At 45.5% G+C, this 17,192-nt stretch overlaps 1 protein-coding gene across 4 annotated transcripts in view; it reads right to left on the reverse strand.

Moving 5' to 3' along the window:
* CACNA1D (calcium channel, voltage-dependent, L type, alpha 1D subunit) overlaps positions 1-17,192 on the reverse strand; it is a 416,410-nt gene that overhangs the window by 111,771 nt on the left and 287,447 nt on the right. For all 4 annotated transcript variants that reach the window (XM_006892226.1, XM_006892225.1, XM_006892228.1 and 1 more), the window contains exon 9: positions 10,449-10,618. In XM_006892226.1, the coding sequence (XP_006892288.1) occupies positions 10,449-10,618 (170 nt within the window). The remainder of the gene's footprint in view (positions 1-10,448; positions 10,619-17,192) is intronic.

Here is a 17,192-nt window from a genome sequence, read left to right on the forward strand (position 1 = left end):
TCTGTGGACAGGAACCATTCATGTTTCCATTGTCCTTGTTATGTACCGTTGAGTCAGAACCAATTCACAGCTGACCTGTTGGCAGGTTTTCAGAGGCAGTAAATCACATGGGAGGAGACTGCCCATCTGTCTCCTGCGGAGCATCCAGTGGATTTGAACCTCGCACCCTCCAGTTGATAGTGCAGTTCCTGATCCCTAGGCCACCAGAGCTGTATTTTATTCCTCACCCAGAGCTATATTCTGATGTCAGTCTTTACAGACAACTTTCCTTATGTCCCTAACAGTATTTCTAAGTTAGTTGGAGTTCACTTTTCTTGCAGGAGCCTTCACAAACTGCATCAAGCCCGGCCTCTTTCTCACCACATCTCTGTAAATGTTCACCCTCGTCTCTTCTTCACTCGTTGTCCAGCCTCAGATAAGTTCCTCCTGTTCTTCATGAGGCCACGCTGCCTTCTCTGAGTGATGAGGGGCTAATATCTAACACTGTTCTTTTCTGCTCAGGCCTTCTGATGAGACGAGATCCCAGTACAGTCGTCAGATAGATCATTGGTGGGGTTTCCACGCTCAAATCCTGTTGAGCTCAGCATTTCCAGGGATGGCAGAGGCCACTGCAGAGAAAGCAGTGCAGTAGGCCCACACTAATCTAGCAGCAGCTGGCTTCGTGCCCTTGCAGTTTGCATCTTCACTAGCAGAGCCTCCCTCTCGACTTGTCTGATCGAGGCTGATATTGGTGCCAGTAACTAGGTCGCTGGTGACGGTGTGCACAGCACAGCTTTGAAGTGCTGCTGAATGACAACAGCGACTTCTGCAGGATGGGGCTTCTAATCCCAGAGTCTCTGATCAGGGTTGTGTGTGTCATTTCAGAAAAGAGCTTAAAAGTTAAATGAGGTCCTTCCCCCAGTGTATTTGTGAAGACAAGTACCCCCAAGTCTGTGTAGCACAGAAGGAAAGCCTTCATTTCATTCCTTCAGGTATCTCTGCTCGCTTTAGCAAGGTCATGGATAAACTAGCCAGAGATCAGAATCCCCAAAGGCTGCTTGAAAAAGACAACCTGGAAAAAGAAATCAATCAAATAATATTACTGGAATTTATAAACAGTTTAAGTTTGTTTTCTATTTTTAAAAAAGGATCACTTAGGACTTAGGGAAAAGTGTTTTAACAAGTCTGTGTTCTGGTCTAAGACTGTTCGAGCCTAAATCAAATCAATTGTCTGAGCTGACTCATTGGCTTCTTTAAAAGGTACAGTTCACACAGAAGGGGGGACACAATGCTTCTTGGTGGAAGCACACACTCAAGGAGAACGCAGCACGGGCAAGTTTCAAAGAAATGAAGCAATTCCAACCCAGGCATCTCCTCGGGCACAGCACACTGACGCATGCACTTCACACGATGCCCGTGTGTGAACACAAGGCGCCCAGCTCCAGAAGAGAGAGTTCAATCTCAGGCAATTACCGTGATGCTTAGCCTTGCGTTGGCGAAAGCAGCAGAACTTCCTTTTCTTCTTATCCTCTTTTAGCAAGTCCGCCAGTGTCACTCCTTCAGGTGGAACACAGGCAATTTCATTACGATACAGCAGAGGGCAGCAAGAGCAACGCAAACCAAGAACAAGCCATGATCGGTGGCGAGGTGCCGCCTGTGTCCCAGTGTGAACTTGAGGGGCTGCCAGAACAGGCACAAAGCTCGGAACGGCTCTCTCCTAAGCTGTTGTTATGTGAGATCAGGTCACTTGCGAATCATAGTGACCCTATGTACAACAGCTCTGAACCCTACTCTATCCTGAATCAATCTCATTGTCTCTGACACACCTGCCCCTCTTACCGCAGCCACTGAGTCGGTCCATCTCATCCTGGATCTTCCTCTCCTGCACTGTCCCTCCACCCTTTCAAGCATAATGTCCCTCTCCAAGGACTGGTCCCTCCTTGCAACATACCCAAAGTGTGGCAGACAGAGCTTTGAAATCCTTGCCTCCAAGTAAATACTTAAAATTCAGGACCTAGATAGTAGAGGAGTAGGCACTTTTGACAGCTATTTTATTCAAACCATCTGAGTTTAAAAATCTATCCTAAATAAACAATAAATTATCCCGTTTTAAACAAGGCTTTTCTAAAATGGTCTCCCATTTAAAAAGAGTTAGGAAAGTGGTACTTTAGATTGTCATGGATATGGACTGTGATTCCAGCTACAAGCAGTCAGACATGTGCAAGTTAACAAGGTGGGCTCTGGATTTGAATTATGCCCTGCCATTTACTGGCTAGATGGCTCTGAAGAGGCTATGAAACTTGAAAAAACCTTACTTTCCTCACTTGTTAGATGTTAATAATAACTGGACCTATGTTCCACCATGTTGTTTTAAAAGGTAAGTAAGAGATTAAAAGCAAATGCTCAGATTTGGAAGATACGGCATCCACGTGCGGTATATATCAACTGCTCAATTTTACACTACAACTCTGTGGCTAGGTCAACAGCAAAGGAGTGTGAGGGCCCCTAACCCTCCTTTAGCTCTGTAATTCCAGGGTCACTCCAAGCTGGCTGATCTTTGAAGGAGAGGTGCCCACTGCAGAGAAGGGAACTGCAGAGGCAGCGCAGACAGAAGGGACACTGGAGTTGGCAACGACATTTGGCAATGCGCACTTGCACCCTTTACTGGTGGAAATGTACGCTAGTTTCTCAAGCAGGTAAAATTTACTAATCTTCTTTGACCCAGCAGAATGCTTTCTTAAAACCTCCTCGACAGGAGCACGAGTGTGCAGAGACAGATGTGTGCCTCTGTAGAGAGGCATGGTGGGGAAGGTACAGACGCAGGCAGAATGTGGATCAAATCCCACCCCGGCCACTTAATAGTCACGCAGCCTTGGGAAGCTGTTTAACCTCTTTATGCTTCAGTTTCCTTATCAGTCAAATTCCTATCTCACAGAGATGCGTCAAGAATAAAAAAAAAAAAAAATCAATGCATCCACTGCCTTCAAAGGAGTGGCATATAGCAAGCAAGCAAGCTGCTAATAAGCTGGATATACATTATGGTCTTTTATTCAACAAGTTGTCACTGAGTGACACATATTGTGCTGAATACTACAGACACAATAGAGAGTGGACCGTGGAGCGTGTGGTGGAGGAAGGCGTTAATCAGATAGTCACAAAAGCAAGGTAAAGCCACAATGCTGACAACTGACACGAAGCTGAAGCTCACATCTTACAGAGCAAAGAGTTCATTGCAATGTTTCTTTAAAAAAATCATGGTAACTGACCAAAAATGCCAAGTGTTGTTTAAAACATGGAAAGATGTCTGTGAAACACAGGGAAGTGATAAATGTAAGTGCCAGTGCAATCTGTGCTGGGTGGTCACAGGGTCCAGTCTATACATTCATACTGTCTAGGGAAGAGCTTATGCTCTAATGGTACTTCTCTGAGGTCAGAGAGAATATGCCTGGATCCTTCCAAGGAGAAGGAAGGATTTAATTTCTTACTTTGATTGCTTTCTTACTTTCTGTATTTTGTTTGCAGTGAGCAATTTGCATTTGCAATTAAAGTACATTTTTTAAAAAATAACTCTAACTTGGGAATCCCCAAATCCAACTAGCATGTCTGCTCCTCTTAAACTCAGTGGTGGCACAACAGGCTCCAAATCCATCTCCCATTAGCTTGAAGGAAGGGTGGCTTATGACACTAGGGGTACGGCACTGCCTTTGTTGTGAACTGGGATGGACAACTTTCTGGACACTATCCATGAAGATGGTTGCTGGCAGCAGACCTGGCTCTGAGTCCTCCCAAGAGGCAGCACTTCCAGAAGCCTCTCCAGAGAGGGTGGCTGCCTGGGAGATGTATCTGCTTTACAACTTTTAATTGACATTCCTATTGCAGGCTATAGTAGTTCAATTGAGAGGAAAGTACTTTCAGAAGTCAATTTAAAAAACCTCTAAAAACCAAAACAGAACAAATTGAATCTGCACTCATTGTCTTAAGCTTCCAAACAGCTCTCCCTTTCACAAGTTTTCTGCCCATCCCAAATCCAGACTCTCCATAAAAGGCATCCAGGCAGCATGTGTGGGAGGGGGGAGGAAGCTAATCAGTGATGAGTTTTGAGAACTTGTGGGGCTGTATTACAGAGGGCACCAATCAGGGGCAGTGCTCACAAACCTCTGAGATCCCTGAGGGAGCCAACGAATAGCAGAGCTGGGGTTTCACACCCCTGTTCTCTCAGATGATCCCATGTACAAGGACCCCATTACCATTAATAATGAAACTGTCCAGCTTTTCTGACCAGAATTTTAGAATGAGTTCCCTTGTAAAAAGGATCTCATTATTTTCAGGGCTTTTTTTTTAAAAAAAAAAAAATTGGACTAATCATGGACAATAAGAGAGTTTAAAATAGAATTTTAGGCTTCCAGATTTTAATGGCCTTAGAAAAGCTCCATTGTTAACTCAGAAGCAGCTGTGTACATCTAAAAAAAAATCACTTGGAGATCTGGCAGTTTTTTGTTTGTTTTCTGACTTTTTTTTTTAAGTAACTTGAAGCTAAGCAAAAAGTAAAATAAATTCTCCTTGAAAAATTCCCAAGTATTCATGAACAAACTTCCAAAGCTATTTTGTTCACTCAATTAATTGTACAGCACCAATTTTCTAACAACAAAATTAAGGAATTGACACTTTCAGTATTCCCTGAATGCACAAAGGTGGAGCCACCTGTCAGCACAGCCACTGGACAGCTCAGCCAGGGACCTGACTGACTCTTCTTTTTCTTCAGTGACAAGAAAGCTTGAAAGATTGTGACACCCAGCTACTGACAGTGTTCATGACTCAAGAGTTCTCATCCCTGGCTTCTCAGGAGAAGTGCTGAGGAGCTCTTTGGGGGGTTTTAAATGGCCATACATAATTTTTTTTAAATGGCCACACATAGATCAGGAAGCTCTGTTGGCTTAGTGGCAAGAAGCTGCACTGTAATCCTAACGGCACATAGTTCAAATCCACCAGTTGCTCTGTGGGAGAAGGGATGGGCAATCTCCTTCCACATGACTTACTGCCTCTGAAAATCTGCTGGAGGGTCAGCTATGGGTCGGTTCCAACTTGATGACACAGAGATCAATCTAGACCACAACAGCACACAACAACAACAACACATAGATCAGTCTAGACCAAGTCATCAAAAGGAAGAGGCAGCAGTAACATTTGAGATCCCCAGGTGAACTGAAAGGACAGGGAGCGCTGGGAACCACAGATGAAGGCAGTGACATTCAGATCAGAGAGAAAAGATAATGTGGATGCATCTCCAAGCACTTGATTTGACATCTGTTTTCTGACAGCAAGGCTCAACCAGACAGAAATGAACGTCAACTGTCAGAGAGCCGTGCCTACCATGGGGCTTGGAAATGGGCAGGCTTGTTTCCATCAGCACATGAAAACTTACAGTTTGAAAACAAAAAAATTGACTTAAGTGGCTCTAACAGTGCCCTTACCCTGGGGCTGGTTAAAGGTCTAGTAGAATCTGCCAAAATGACTCTGTTTAGGTCACATTTTACTCGTTTCTGGAGACAACAGCAGTGAATACTTGTACTCTAGCAATAATTTCTATCAGCTGTCGAACATTTAAGTGTCGTGAAAACCTGAGCAGGTATCTGTGCCCGCTCTTGGAAGACAACTGTCATTCAGAGATGTCAGGTAACTCTAAGTCACAAAACTCTACTGCATCCAGTTTGAGAGAAGGAACAGATACCATCCAGCCCAAGCCCTCGCCAACTGTGGGCTCAGGACATCTGCTATTATTAATACTCCTCTTTTCTCTGGTGGCTGAGCCACCAGAGCACTGAGCACTGCCAACCCAAAGGCTTGTGGTTTGAATCTACCAGCTGCTCCGAGGGAGAAATATCGGCAATCTCCTCCTGTGTGATTTATATCCTCTAAAAACCCACTGGAGCAAGCGGTGGTATAGTCACACAATGGAATACTACGCTGCATTGAAAAACAAGGAACTCATGAAATATTACACAAAATGGGTGACCCTGGGGACACTGTGCCAAGTGAAATGTCTCAGTCACAAAATGACAAATACTGCATAGTGCCATTGTTGTAAAACGGGACTGACATCGGGGTGAGGGGAGACTGAGAAAGATGAGATAAAGAATGTATACTGCATCGAAACAGTTGAGAGAGAGAACTGCCTAAAAGGGATATATGATTAGGTACTACTGTCATGGCAGGAGTCCAGAACGAAGGCTGCATAGTGGAGTGGACTTGGGGGTAGGGGTTATATAACAATGAAATAATTTTTCTTTTACTTTTCAAAGAGAAGAGCAAACTGGCGGGGAGGGGAAGCTGGGAGAAAAGTGCAACAATGAATGGATGGAAATCCAAAGTCTCTGAAAACTTTCATTAAAATGAACAATAACTTAAAAATATACTTAAAAGGTAGCAAGAGTATCAAAATCTACTCAGAAACACGTAAGGCTAAGAGATCGTCCGATGAATAAACTGAGCATGGGCTTCCTTGTGCTTACTGACTGATCTGTATTAGTGAAAGCTCACATTAAAATTGTTCACTATAAAAAAACCCACAAAAAAACCTACTGGAGCACCAACTATAAGTTAGTTCTGACTCAACGATACACCGCAACATTACTCATCTAGGCTGGGCTAAGCTATCAGGAAGAGCTTCACTCCAAAATGTCCCATAATTCCTCCATATCTGGGACGAAACAGCACATCCAGGATTCATGAGAAAAGGACAAGTCAAGGGGGCAACCTAAGCCAGTGTGGGTAGTCAGGACCCCAAGGCTGAGTGCACTCTCCCCTCCTCAGTGATCCACAGAATGGGGTGGATGCTGTGGGGGGCACTAAGTGTCCCCTCTCATGCTCAGAGAGGATGTTAACACCATATGCTACATTTGTTCCCTACTAGTTCAGATGCACGGGGCAGGCCCCAGACAGCAACAATTAATAGCTGAGTGCACCTAAATAACTTGGAATGTGCAGGTTAGGAACCAAGCGTGGACTGTTTGGTTAGGAAGACCATGTGTGTCCCTGGTGTCAGCCCGTCCTCTGTGGCTTTCTATTTGTGACAAGGAGAACTGGTTGCCAGCAAGAGGTTGTGCCAGGGACCCCAATAGCACTGCCATCTCCGGAAGGTTTGCACAAGCTAGGAGTTAGGTCTGTATGTAAAATCCTGACGGGCAAGGCCCTGGAAAGATGATGACATGGGAAACTCCAAGCCTCACGCCACAGGACACACCAGCCCCTGGAACTCCGTAAAGAACAAGGGCGCACCACACAGCACCTGCTATTTGGGACCAACCTGTAAACGAAATAATCATTCCGAGGCACACATCACTGTGCACAGCAGAAACCAGAATGATGTTTCAGAGACAAAGTGCAGCTTTACGGGCCTTGCAAGTACAATTACAAAGTTAATTCTGAATATCTACAACGCTTAAAGAGCTTTACTTCGTTCCTTTGTTATTAGACTAAAGGCATTCAAGGGCAGGGAACATTTGCAGCCCTCCACACCTTGCTCATGCCTTTTCCTCAGCCTGTAAAGCCCAGCGAGTGGCTGCTTTGTCCACCCAGCCTTCCTCACGCTCCCACCCACCCAGCCAGCACCCGCTACACCCACTGTGGCTCCCCGTGTATGCTACTGGGCCTCAATTCTAGCGTCAGCTTCTCCATTCTGTCTGACACTGAGGGCTTTTCTGACCGTGCTTCATGGCAAGTTCCCAACAGACAGAGGCCCTGAGTTTGCCCTTACCTGGCCAGGTTCTTTAGAGAGAACAACAGGACACAAGTAGTGCTGGGGTGAAATAAATCACCAAACCTTCTGGTCTACCAGAAGACACAGTCTCATCCTGGCTTTTCAAATGACTGGCCACAAAAACAATTCAAGTCTCACAACGGATGCAAGGAACCAGGTAAGAGATTCCTGATTATTTTCACAGTACTGAAGACATGGAAGGGTATCAGCCGGCCGGAGAACCCCAGCTCCCTCTCAACGCTAGCCAAACAAGGTGCTGTACTTCAAAGAAGCAAGACTGGTTCACAGTCATGCGTCCCATGCTGGCCTTATAGAAGATGGGAGGCAGAGAGCTAGTGGACCTCCACAGGGCTAACGTTAGTGCTGCAGCCTGGAAATGAGGCAGGTACACGCTGTACCCAAGGGGCATGCTGCTGGCAGCACTATGGGTGCAGAGCCCTGCGGAAGGCTGTGGGGACCCAGGTTGTCCCTGAAGCAAAGGGACAGCTGTGCTGAGAAACGCAGGCACTCTTCCTTCCGTCTAACTGCCCACCCAGAGAGCAGACCACCGAGTTCGGAATATAAATGAAGGTCCACTTGTTAAGTTTCAATCTTACATGCAGCGCACACACACTCAACCCTAGAAATGCTCCCACTGTTTCCCGGCGGCAGACTTCCTCATGCTCAGCTGCTGATCCCAGACTGAGGCGGGGCCTCTCACTGCTCTAGTAGAGAGAGTGGGCTTGGGAAGAGAGACTAGTGAGGACAGAGGGACCAGGGCTTTGCTCGTGCCCCCGGGAGTTAGCCAACAATCAGCTCATGGGTTTCACCCCACTGTGCTCATCAGCATTCACAGAGAACACTCATTCCCCATAAAAGCAAGACTCAAGAGTCACAGGGCAGAAGAAACAGCAAGACCATGTCCATCAGACACCCTTCAACCTGGGCCTCTCAGCTTCAGATCCCAGACTTCACTGTCTATCCAAACTGGCCTAGAATTGGTTCCAACTCACAGCGCCCCTCCTTCAGATTTCCAAGTCTATAAAGTTGTTCATAGTTCTCTTCCCCCACTTTTGTTTTTATTTTATTCCATCATCCTCTTAAGGAGTGGCTAGTGGATTCAAACTACTGTCTAACCTTTGAGTTAATAGCTTAATACTATGCGCTACACCACCAGGGCTCTTTCTGCTGTCTGTAAAAATAAAAAGAAAACCACTCCCATCAAGTTGGTTTCAGCTCGTAGAAACTCTTTAGCAAGTTTCTGAGTCTGTACATCTTCACAGGAAAGACTACCCATCTTTCTCCCTCAAATCAGCTGGTACACTCGAACTGCTGACCTTTGAGTTTGCAGTCAGGTATGCTATACGCTATGCCACCAGGGCTCCTTCCACTGTCTCTAAGCAGCACAGATTTGTCTGGCTCACCCTTCCTACTTTATCTCGTTCCAACATGTAGGCCCTCCGTGCTTCATCCAAACACAACAATCTACTGTTCCCTCCTGGGCCTTTGTGTGTCCCCTCCACATCCACACTCACACCTTCTCCCGCGTCAGGATATTTCCCCGGCCACTGCCCTGTGACATATCTCAGTGCCACCTGTCCTTTAAGATTTTAAGGTTAACTGTCCCTCAGGGCTCTCACACAGGTCCTGCCACTAGCAATCCCCTGCCTCGGCTTCTGTGGCACATTGTCTGCCTTCTCTCGTGACCCAGCTCTGCTCTCTTGTGCTGCAGTTCTCTCTTTAACTGTCTGAAGCCACCTAAAAGGTGCATGTCCCCTGAGGGGACAAACTGCGTCCTTTCCACCTCAGAACTTCTCCCGGCCCCCAGCATCAGGCCTTGCTACACGAACATATGGCATTGGGTGTGCTCTGCTCAAGTGGGGACTTGCTCAGCCTTCTACAAAGGATTGCTAACTCACTTTCCTGGGCCTCTCAATGGATGTACGTCCTTGAAAGCCATTCTCCGTCCTTGCTGTGAATCGCCAGCGATTTGAAACAAATTGCAAACATCTTAATCAAGTCCACTGCAGCATTTCCATTTCTGCTTTTACCCGAGGCATGGGTAAAAGAAGAGGAAGGACATGCCTTCAGGAAAAGTACATGAGAAAAGAGACACTGTTTGGCCGTGACAATGAACTTCCATGGGTGAACAAGCAGAAGGCCCTGCTTGCAACAGACAAGTGTTGTAGGGGGCCCACGGTGGGGCCTCAGGTGGGTGGGTGGGCTCTGAAACAACTGTCACAGCCTCTCAGGACAGCCTGGGAGGGGGAGATGGCTTCTTGCCAGCTGAGCTTTGGCTTCTTATGGATGGCACAGATGGAGACCACTTTAGGACGCTGAAAATGCTTGTCTAATAACACTGTTTACTCTGAGGTGAAGGTACCCACAACTTCCTGTCGTATGGTGCAAAATGAACATGTTTCACCCTCCCTTCTGCCCACACAGAAGCAGCTTTCCTCCATCCGCGGGGGGGGGGGAGTGAGGGGGGGGCAAGCACTAAATCCATCCAACCTCTTCAAGTACACTGCCGTGTTACTAAACACGAGTTGAAACCCAAAACCTAGTCAGGGTAAATACACTGGCTCTCCCTGTTATACATGTGGGTGCAAGGAAACGGAGAGTTCAGAGGGGGCTATCCATGTCACAAACTTGATCACAGGGGAGAAAGGCCTTTGTGGGTCTCTGAATTGCATGCCGGGTTTGTCTAGTCAAGACCAGGACAGGCACTACGTACTGTTTCGTTTGCCTTCCTCGCCTCCTTCTTCCTCGTTCTCAGGATCGATATCTTCCGCTTGGGTAATCCAGTCCAAGTAGCCCTTTAGATCCTCTTCCAGCTGCTGCTTCTCCCGGAGCTTCTGGAAATCTCCCCGAGCTTTGGCCTTCTCTCTTTCCTTTGAAAACTCTCTGAAGGAAGCAGAGAGAACAAGCACAGATCAGGGCAGCACTGGGCGCCTGCCCCACAAGCCACGGGCCCTGCTGCACAAGAGGCTTGTGGCAGGACACACGGCATCATGGACGGCCACATGAGCACAGCAACAGGAGCCACACACGTGCATGGGACATACGACAGTGTCGTCCTAAGCAAGACTGCGGGTGTCAGAGCTGCAGAGATCACGCTAACACACATGCATCGTGGCTTAGAAAGTGACCTCCCTTTGGGGCGACAGCAAGCTCAAGGAGCTGGGCCCAAAGCTGGGGCGGCATAGGGGAGCTCTGACACCACCCACCAGGGACCTGAGCTCAGCTGTATATCCTCCTGACCCCCCAGCCTCCTCAGACACCTGGCATCACACTTCAAAGAAAAAATGCCCAGTGGTGGTCAAGCCGAGCATCAAGTTCAAAACCTCTTTGATTCTTCTGGACAAAATTTGGTAATTTACATTGTGTGGTTGACCCCTTTGTCTAAGCCCAGAGATCCCTGGTCCTCATATAACCCACACCCAGAACAGTGGGGGTCTTTGCTTCCATCCCCACCACCTGTAAATTCAGGCCAGAGCACTGGGCAGGCTCACCCAGCACCCCTTCACCTCAGATTCTGGTTCTCCCTTCCCAAACAGGGTACCAGGCACTAGAGAAATAATACTATTTTTTTTAAACCCTTGCTTCTTGCCATGTCCTCTCCCCAAGTTTTCCGTGCAGGGGGTGAAGAGCCAGTGCAATTTGTTTCCCATCTATGGAAACACCTGCCACAGAAAGACTTTGGCAAATGTGTAAATGTTGCCAACTGTTCACTGTTTGCTCCACCTTTCATATCTGCAATCCCGTATCTATGCATATACACAAGACCCCACATTTGCTCAGGCAGGTCTGAGAGTGAGGTGGGTATTACTCGATTTTCACATTCCAGGAACCATCTGCATTTCCAACCGCGAATTGTTGCAGCAGCCAAGAGGAGTGAGTTATAGGTTTAGTAAGTAGAGTTAACAAGTGTTAAGAAGGCAGACACTGAAGCAGGCAGTGTGGCTTCCATACGCATCCTCTGAGCAGTGCACAGGGGACCTCCATCTTCCCTGTTGCCTTGCTTCCAATCCAAACTCAGCATAACTTCCTTCTAGGGACCTCATTAACCCAATTCAACTGTCAAATGAGGAAATGACCTATTTACTTAGCGCCAAGCCCCCATTCTCTCTTTCCTTCCTCCCCTCCTCCAACTCCTGGCTGTCAAATGGTCAAACAGCTGTATGAACAACTAGTGATGCTGATATTTGTTAAGAAACGAAGAGTCCCTGCCACAAACCACACTCTGCCAAGCTTCAGAAAGGGCCACACATTGTTTCTAATGGCCCCACTTTTCAGAATGGGGTTCTCCTCTGGGAGGGCTTCTGGGTTTGGCTCCACCTTCACGCCTTGAAAATGAGTGAGGCAAGGCTGCTGGGCTGCCGAGTCCAGTCCTCGGAGGAGTCAGTCCCACAGGCTTTGAAAAGTAGGACAGCGCTGATCAATACGCAGAGCCATCCTCTGCATGCCCAGTCCTGGTGCCTTCCCTCCAGGGGAGAAGACCTTCCTGCCTCAAATAAGACTGAATAGCCAGCATCCTTGGACCCAAGTAAACTCCACCCGGAGAAGGATCTGGGGCTCTAATACCTCCTGAGATGTGGAAACGTATAACCCAGGCCTAGATCAATCCACCAAACTAACCTAAGCGTTAAAAATGTCACCCACAAAATAGAACCACATGCTTGAGCCACCAGCAGAGTGCTTTACATGCCAAGTATCAAAATAAAAAAGCACTACATAAAATACGATGTATATATGACCGTATGAAATGCAATGCAAGTGAAAGGTTATAGAAAACACAATGTAGATGAATGAAACACAATGTAAACAAATTACTGTATGCAAACCAGTAAAAAAGGTGGGAATTTTTGAAAACACACTATATGCTTTCTTAACTACAAGGTAAAAACCAAGTGAGTGAGTTTTCAATTCTATAACTTGACAAAAGGTAACTTTATACAATTTTTCTCTTTTGGGGGGTTGATTCTGGATCAATAATAAACTTAGATGACTACAAACAAGCAAGGTATTATTATTATTTTGGAGTTATGATCTGAAAACCATTACCTAAATAAAACTAAAACCAAAAAGAAGATAGGAAGACCCAACTTAGCAAAGCTAAAGGGCTTTGGACAAGAAAATTATGCTTTAATAATTTGTGCAGCTCATTTTTATGTTAAAAAACACCAAAACCCCTTCCACTAACAAGTTGCATCTCCTTGCACCTTCTCATTCTGGGACACAGTAAGGCAGGTCTAGGCAAAATCTTACTATGATGAAATTCCCCCAAATCAGAAAACACTGCCAGGTCCTGCTTTATGCTTTATTTCCATTAACAGTCACGACTACAGAAGTTCATAAAGCAAGGCTATTGGATAGGCCTTCAGAATTTAGATAGTTCTGAAGGGCCTGAAAACTTAGTAGGCCTACTTAACATTCACCAACTTGGACAGAGCTGAGATTGACAAAGCATCAATCTTCCCCTCCCAGCCAGGAGGCAAGGACAGCAGGGGGAGGGCTCGGGGCAGCGAGGTCTTTGTGATAAAACCAGTGGCCCCCTTAATCCCCGACTCACACTGGCCTCTAAGATTCAACACCTGGATTTGAGTCCCAGCTCTGTCACCTCTCCCACCTGAGGATCAGTTTCCTCATCTACAAAATAAACACAGTAAGACCTATTCTTCATAGGGATTATATATAATCTTAAATATGGTGTGAAAAAGAATCACAAAGCACTGTACAGATGTAAAGTTCAGATGAACAGAGATACTTAATTGTTAAATTTAGGCGTGAAATAGAAGGAAAAACTCAAAAGGCAGTGTTGTAGCATTAGTTATGATTTATTCCATAAAAAACCAAACAAATAAGAGAGGCTTTAACAAATATACAACAGAGGAAAACCAGGAACAACTCTGACAGGCCTTACGTTGCCACAATCCCATCAGACTCGGGACCCACACAGGATTCTAGAGCTAGAAGTGCTCGTGAGGGACCTGAAAGGCCCTGTCAATCCTCTACCATGATCTTCTCTGTGAGCCTCACATCGACCCTCTTTCAACAAACTTTCAGCTCCAGAAAAAAATCTCATTTCATTTTTTCGGTGAAGCTTATATACCAGAGTAGGTTCCTATGCAACAATTTCTACCCAAATTGCTCATGACAATGGTGCCACTTTCACACTGTGACTTGTATTTCTTTCCTGGTTGCTCCATTTTCATAAATCTTGTTTCTCGTCCTCTTAAAGGTTCATCTTTGCTTTACCATAATAGTTGACCATTTGATCTCCTACAGATTTTGTAAAGTAAGCACAGTACTTAAAGGTAATACTTATTCTTTGAATCAGTCTCTTATTTTGCTAATGGGTGACCTTAGGGGTTACTTTTGACTCAAAGTTTAAAAAACATCTTTGGGCACTAGTCTTGGGAACTCATCTAGCCTCAACCAGTCCAGTGGATTTCTTTCATATCTGTTTGTTGTTGTTCTGTGCTGTCAAGTTGTTTGCGACTCATAGCGACCCTATGTACAACAGCTGTGAGCACTGCTCTATCTTGAGCTAACTTCTTCATCTCAAATACACCTACTCCCATTACCCTGGTCACTGAGTCAATCCATCTCACTAAGGGTCTTCCTCTCTTGTGTTGTCCCTCCACCCTTGCAAACATGATGTCCCTCTCTAAGGACTGGTCCTTTCTTGCAACATTGCCAAAGTATGCCAGATGAAGCTTCAGAATCCTTGCCTCCAGATTTTGAATTTCTGTGCCACGTTTTTTGCCCCTGTGTCTCCACTGTGACCCTGGTAAGAACAGATAGCACTGGCAGCCAGGCACTGCCCAACTCTTGGAGTCTCAAGGTGTGTGAAGCTGTGGGTTGGGCAGACTTAGTTCCGTAGACTAGTTTCTGCTTTGACTCTTCGGTTTTCCTTATTTCTCTTTTCCTCTGAAGTAGAGGCTGTTGAATGATGGCTGTTTCTTAAATAGCCTCTTAGAAGTTTCACTCACTAGACATTACTCACTAAACTAGGGTTGTTTTTGTTGTTGAGCACCATCAAGCCAACCCACAGCTGACCCTCCTGTGGAGCAGCTGGTGGATTTGAACTGCGTGCCTCCAGGACTGCAGAGCAGCTTCTTATCACTAGGCCACCAGAACTCCCTTACAATAGGATGGAGAATATAGTAACTACGTGATCTTTGGTTGTCAGGTGCTTTGGGGTCAACAGTGACTCCTAAAGACCCTATGATTAACAGATGTGAATCTAGCCCTGTCCTGTACCGTCCTTACCGTGTATGACATGCTGGAACCCACTGTTCCAGTCGCTGTGTCAATCCACCTTGTGGAGGGTCTTTCTCTCTCTCTGACCCTCTACCTTACCCTGCATGATGAGTTTTTCCAAGGACTGACCCCTCGTGAGAACATGGCAAAGCACTTTATGCCAAGGGACTGAGTTGTCTTGTGAGACTAGAATCCTATTCCTTCAAATACAGAATATTAATTCTGCAAGTTGTCTTGTTATGTCTAAGAAGTTTATCGCGGCTTTGTTCACAATAACAAGGAGCTGGAGACAACCTAAGTGCCCATCAACAAACGAATGGATAGAGAAGCTGTGGTATATTCACACAGTGGAACACTACGCTGTGGTATACACAATGGAATACTACGCTGCATTGAAAAACAAGGAACTCATGCAATCTTACTCAAAATGGGTCACCCTGGAGGACATTATGTTGAGTGAAGTATCTCAGTCATAAAAAGGACAAATACTGCATGGTGCCACTGCTGTGAAATAGGACCGACCTCAGGGTTGGGGGGAGACTGAGAAAGATGGGTTCAATAATGTATACTGCATTAAAACAGATGAGGGAGAAAACTGTTTAAGAGGGATATGTGATTAGGTATTTTTTAAATTTTATATCTGTAAGTTTAATTAAAATATGTGACTTTAATAATGTTTACATTTTTTTGGGGGGGATTCCATTCATTCATTGTTGCACCCTTCTCCCTGCACAAGTGATTAGGTATTTTAGTCATGACAGGAGTCCAAAGCAAAGGGTGCATAGTGGAGTGGACCTGGGGGGAGGGATTGTAAAACAATGAAAGACTTTTTCTTTTACTTTTCCAAGAGGATAGTGTACTAGGGGGGAGGGTTGGGAGGGAATAAAAGTGCAACAATGAATTAATGGAAATTCAAAGTCTCTGTAAATTTTCATTGTAATTAATAATAAATTTTTTAAAAAAGAAGCTAAAAACTACAAAAAAGAAAGAAGTATCCATAACTCTGCTTCCTTTGTCCTGTATCTATATATGAATATATGTGAATACAGTCACATGAATATATATGCATACACGTACAAAGAGATATATCTATACATATGTTGTTATATGCCCGTCAAATTGCCTGTGATCCACAGCGACCGTATGTACAGCAGCTCTGAACCCTGCCCTGTCCTAACAAACATCTATATTTATGCATAAGGAGCCTCTGGTGGCATAGTAGGTAAAGCTGCTAACCAAAAAGCCCCTCACTTTGAATTCATCACAGAAATATGCTTCCACAAACATCAAGGCCTTAGAAACCCTATGGGCAGTTCTACTGTGTGCTGCAGGGCCACGGTGAGTTGGAATTGACCCAACTGTCATGGTTTGGTTTTGTATGAATATATATACACACACTCTGTAGTGGAGTAGTAGAAAGAAAGTGGCCTAGTGGAAAGAAGCCATGCTACAACCCCTAAAGCACATGGTTCAAATTCACCACTTGCTTTGCGGGAGAAGGATGGGCAATCAATTTCTGCTCACGAGATTAACTGCCTCTGAAAACCTTAAGGGTAAGCCTTGAGTTGGTTTTGACTCAACAGCACACAACAACAACAACAACAGTGGTGTAGTACGGAGCTCTGATGTCATCAGGAGTTGTGCTACAAAACCAAAGATACATAGTTGGAAACCACCAGCTGCTTCAAGGAGGAAAGGGACCATCTCCTTTCATGTGATTTACTGTCTCAGAAAACCTGCTGGATGGTCAGCTATGAGTTCGTTCCAACTCAATGGTCCTTAACAACAACAGTGTAGTGCACTGCAAGTTGCACTACTAACCAAAAGGCCCATGGTTTGAATTTACCAGAAGCTCTGTAGTAGAACAATGGACAGCTGTTCCATAGCTTTACAGCCTCAGAAACCCAGTGGAAGGGTTTTTATGGGAATTGACTTGAGGGCAGTGGGTTTGGGGTATATACACATAAGCCTACACCCATATACAGCCATGTTGTTGTTTGTTAAATGCCACTGAGTCGTAGGCGATTCATAGAGACCCTATGAATGAAAGACCTGAAAACTTGTATAACTTTCTTCGCTTCTCCAAGTTCATAGGGTTTCCAGAGTCAAGCTATTTTGGAAGTGGATGCCACTCTTGCTTCCAAGCTTATTTTAATCAGGGAGCTCCACCAAACACTGTCCACCATGGATAACCATTACTGCATTTGACACA

Source organism: Elephantulus edwardii, unplaced genomic scaffold, assembly GCF_000299155.1.
Source record: "Elephantulus edwardii isolate Elephantulus edwardi_28Jun2011 unplaced genomic scaffold, EleEdw1.0 scaffold00113, whole genome shotgun sequence".
NCBI lineage: Eukaryota > Metazoa > Chordata > Mammalia > Macroscelidea > Macroscelididae > Elephantulus > Elephantulus edwardii.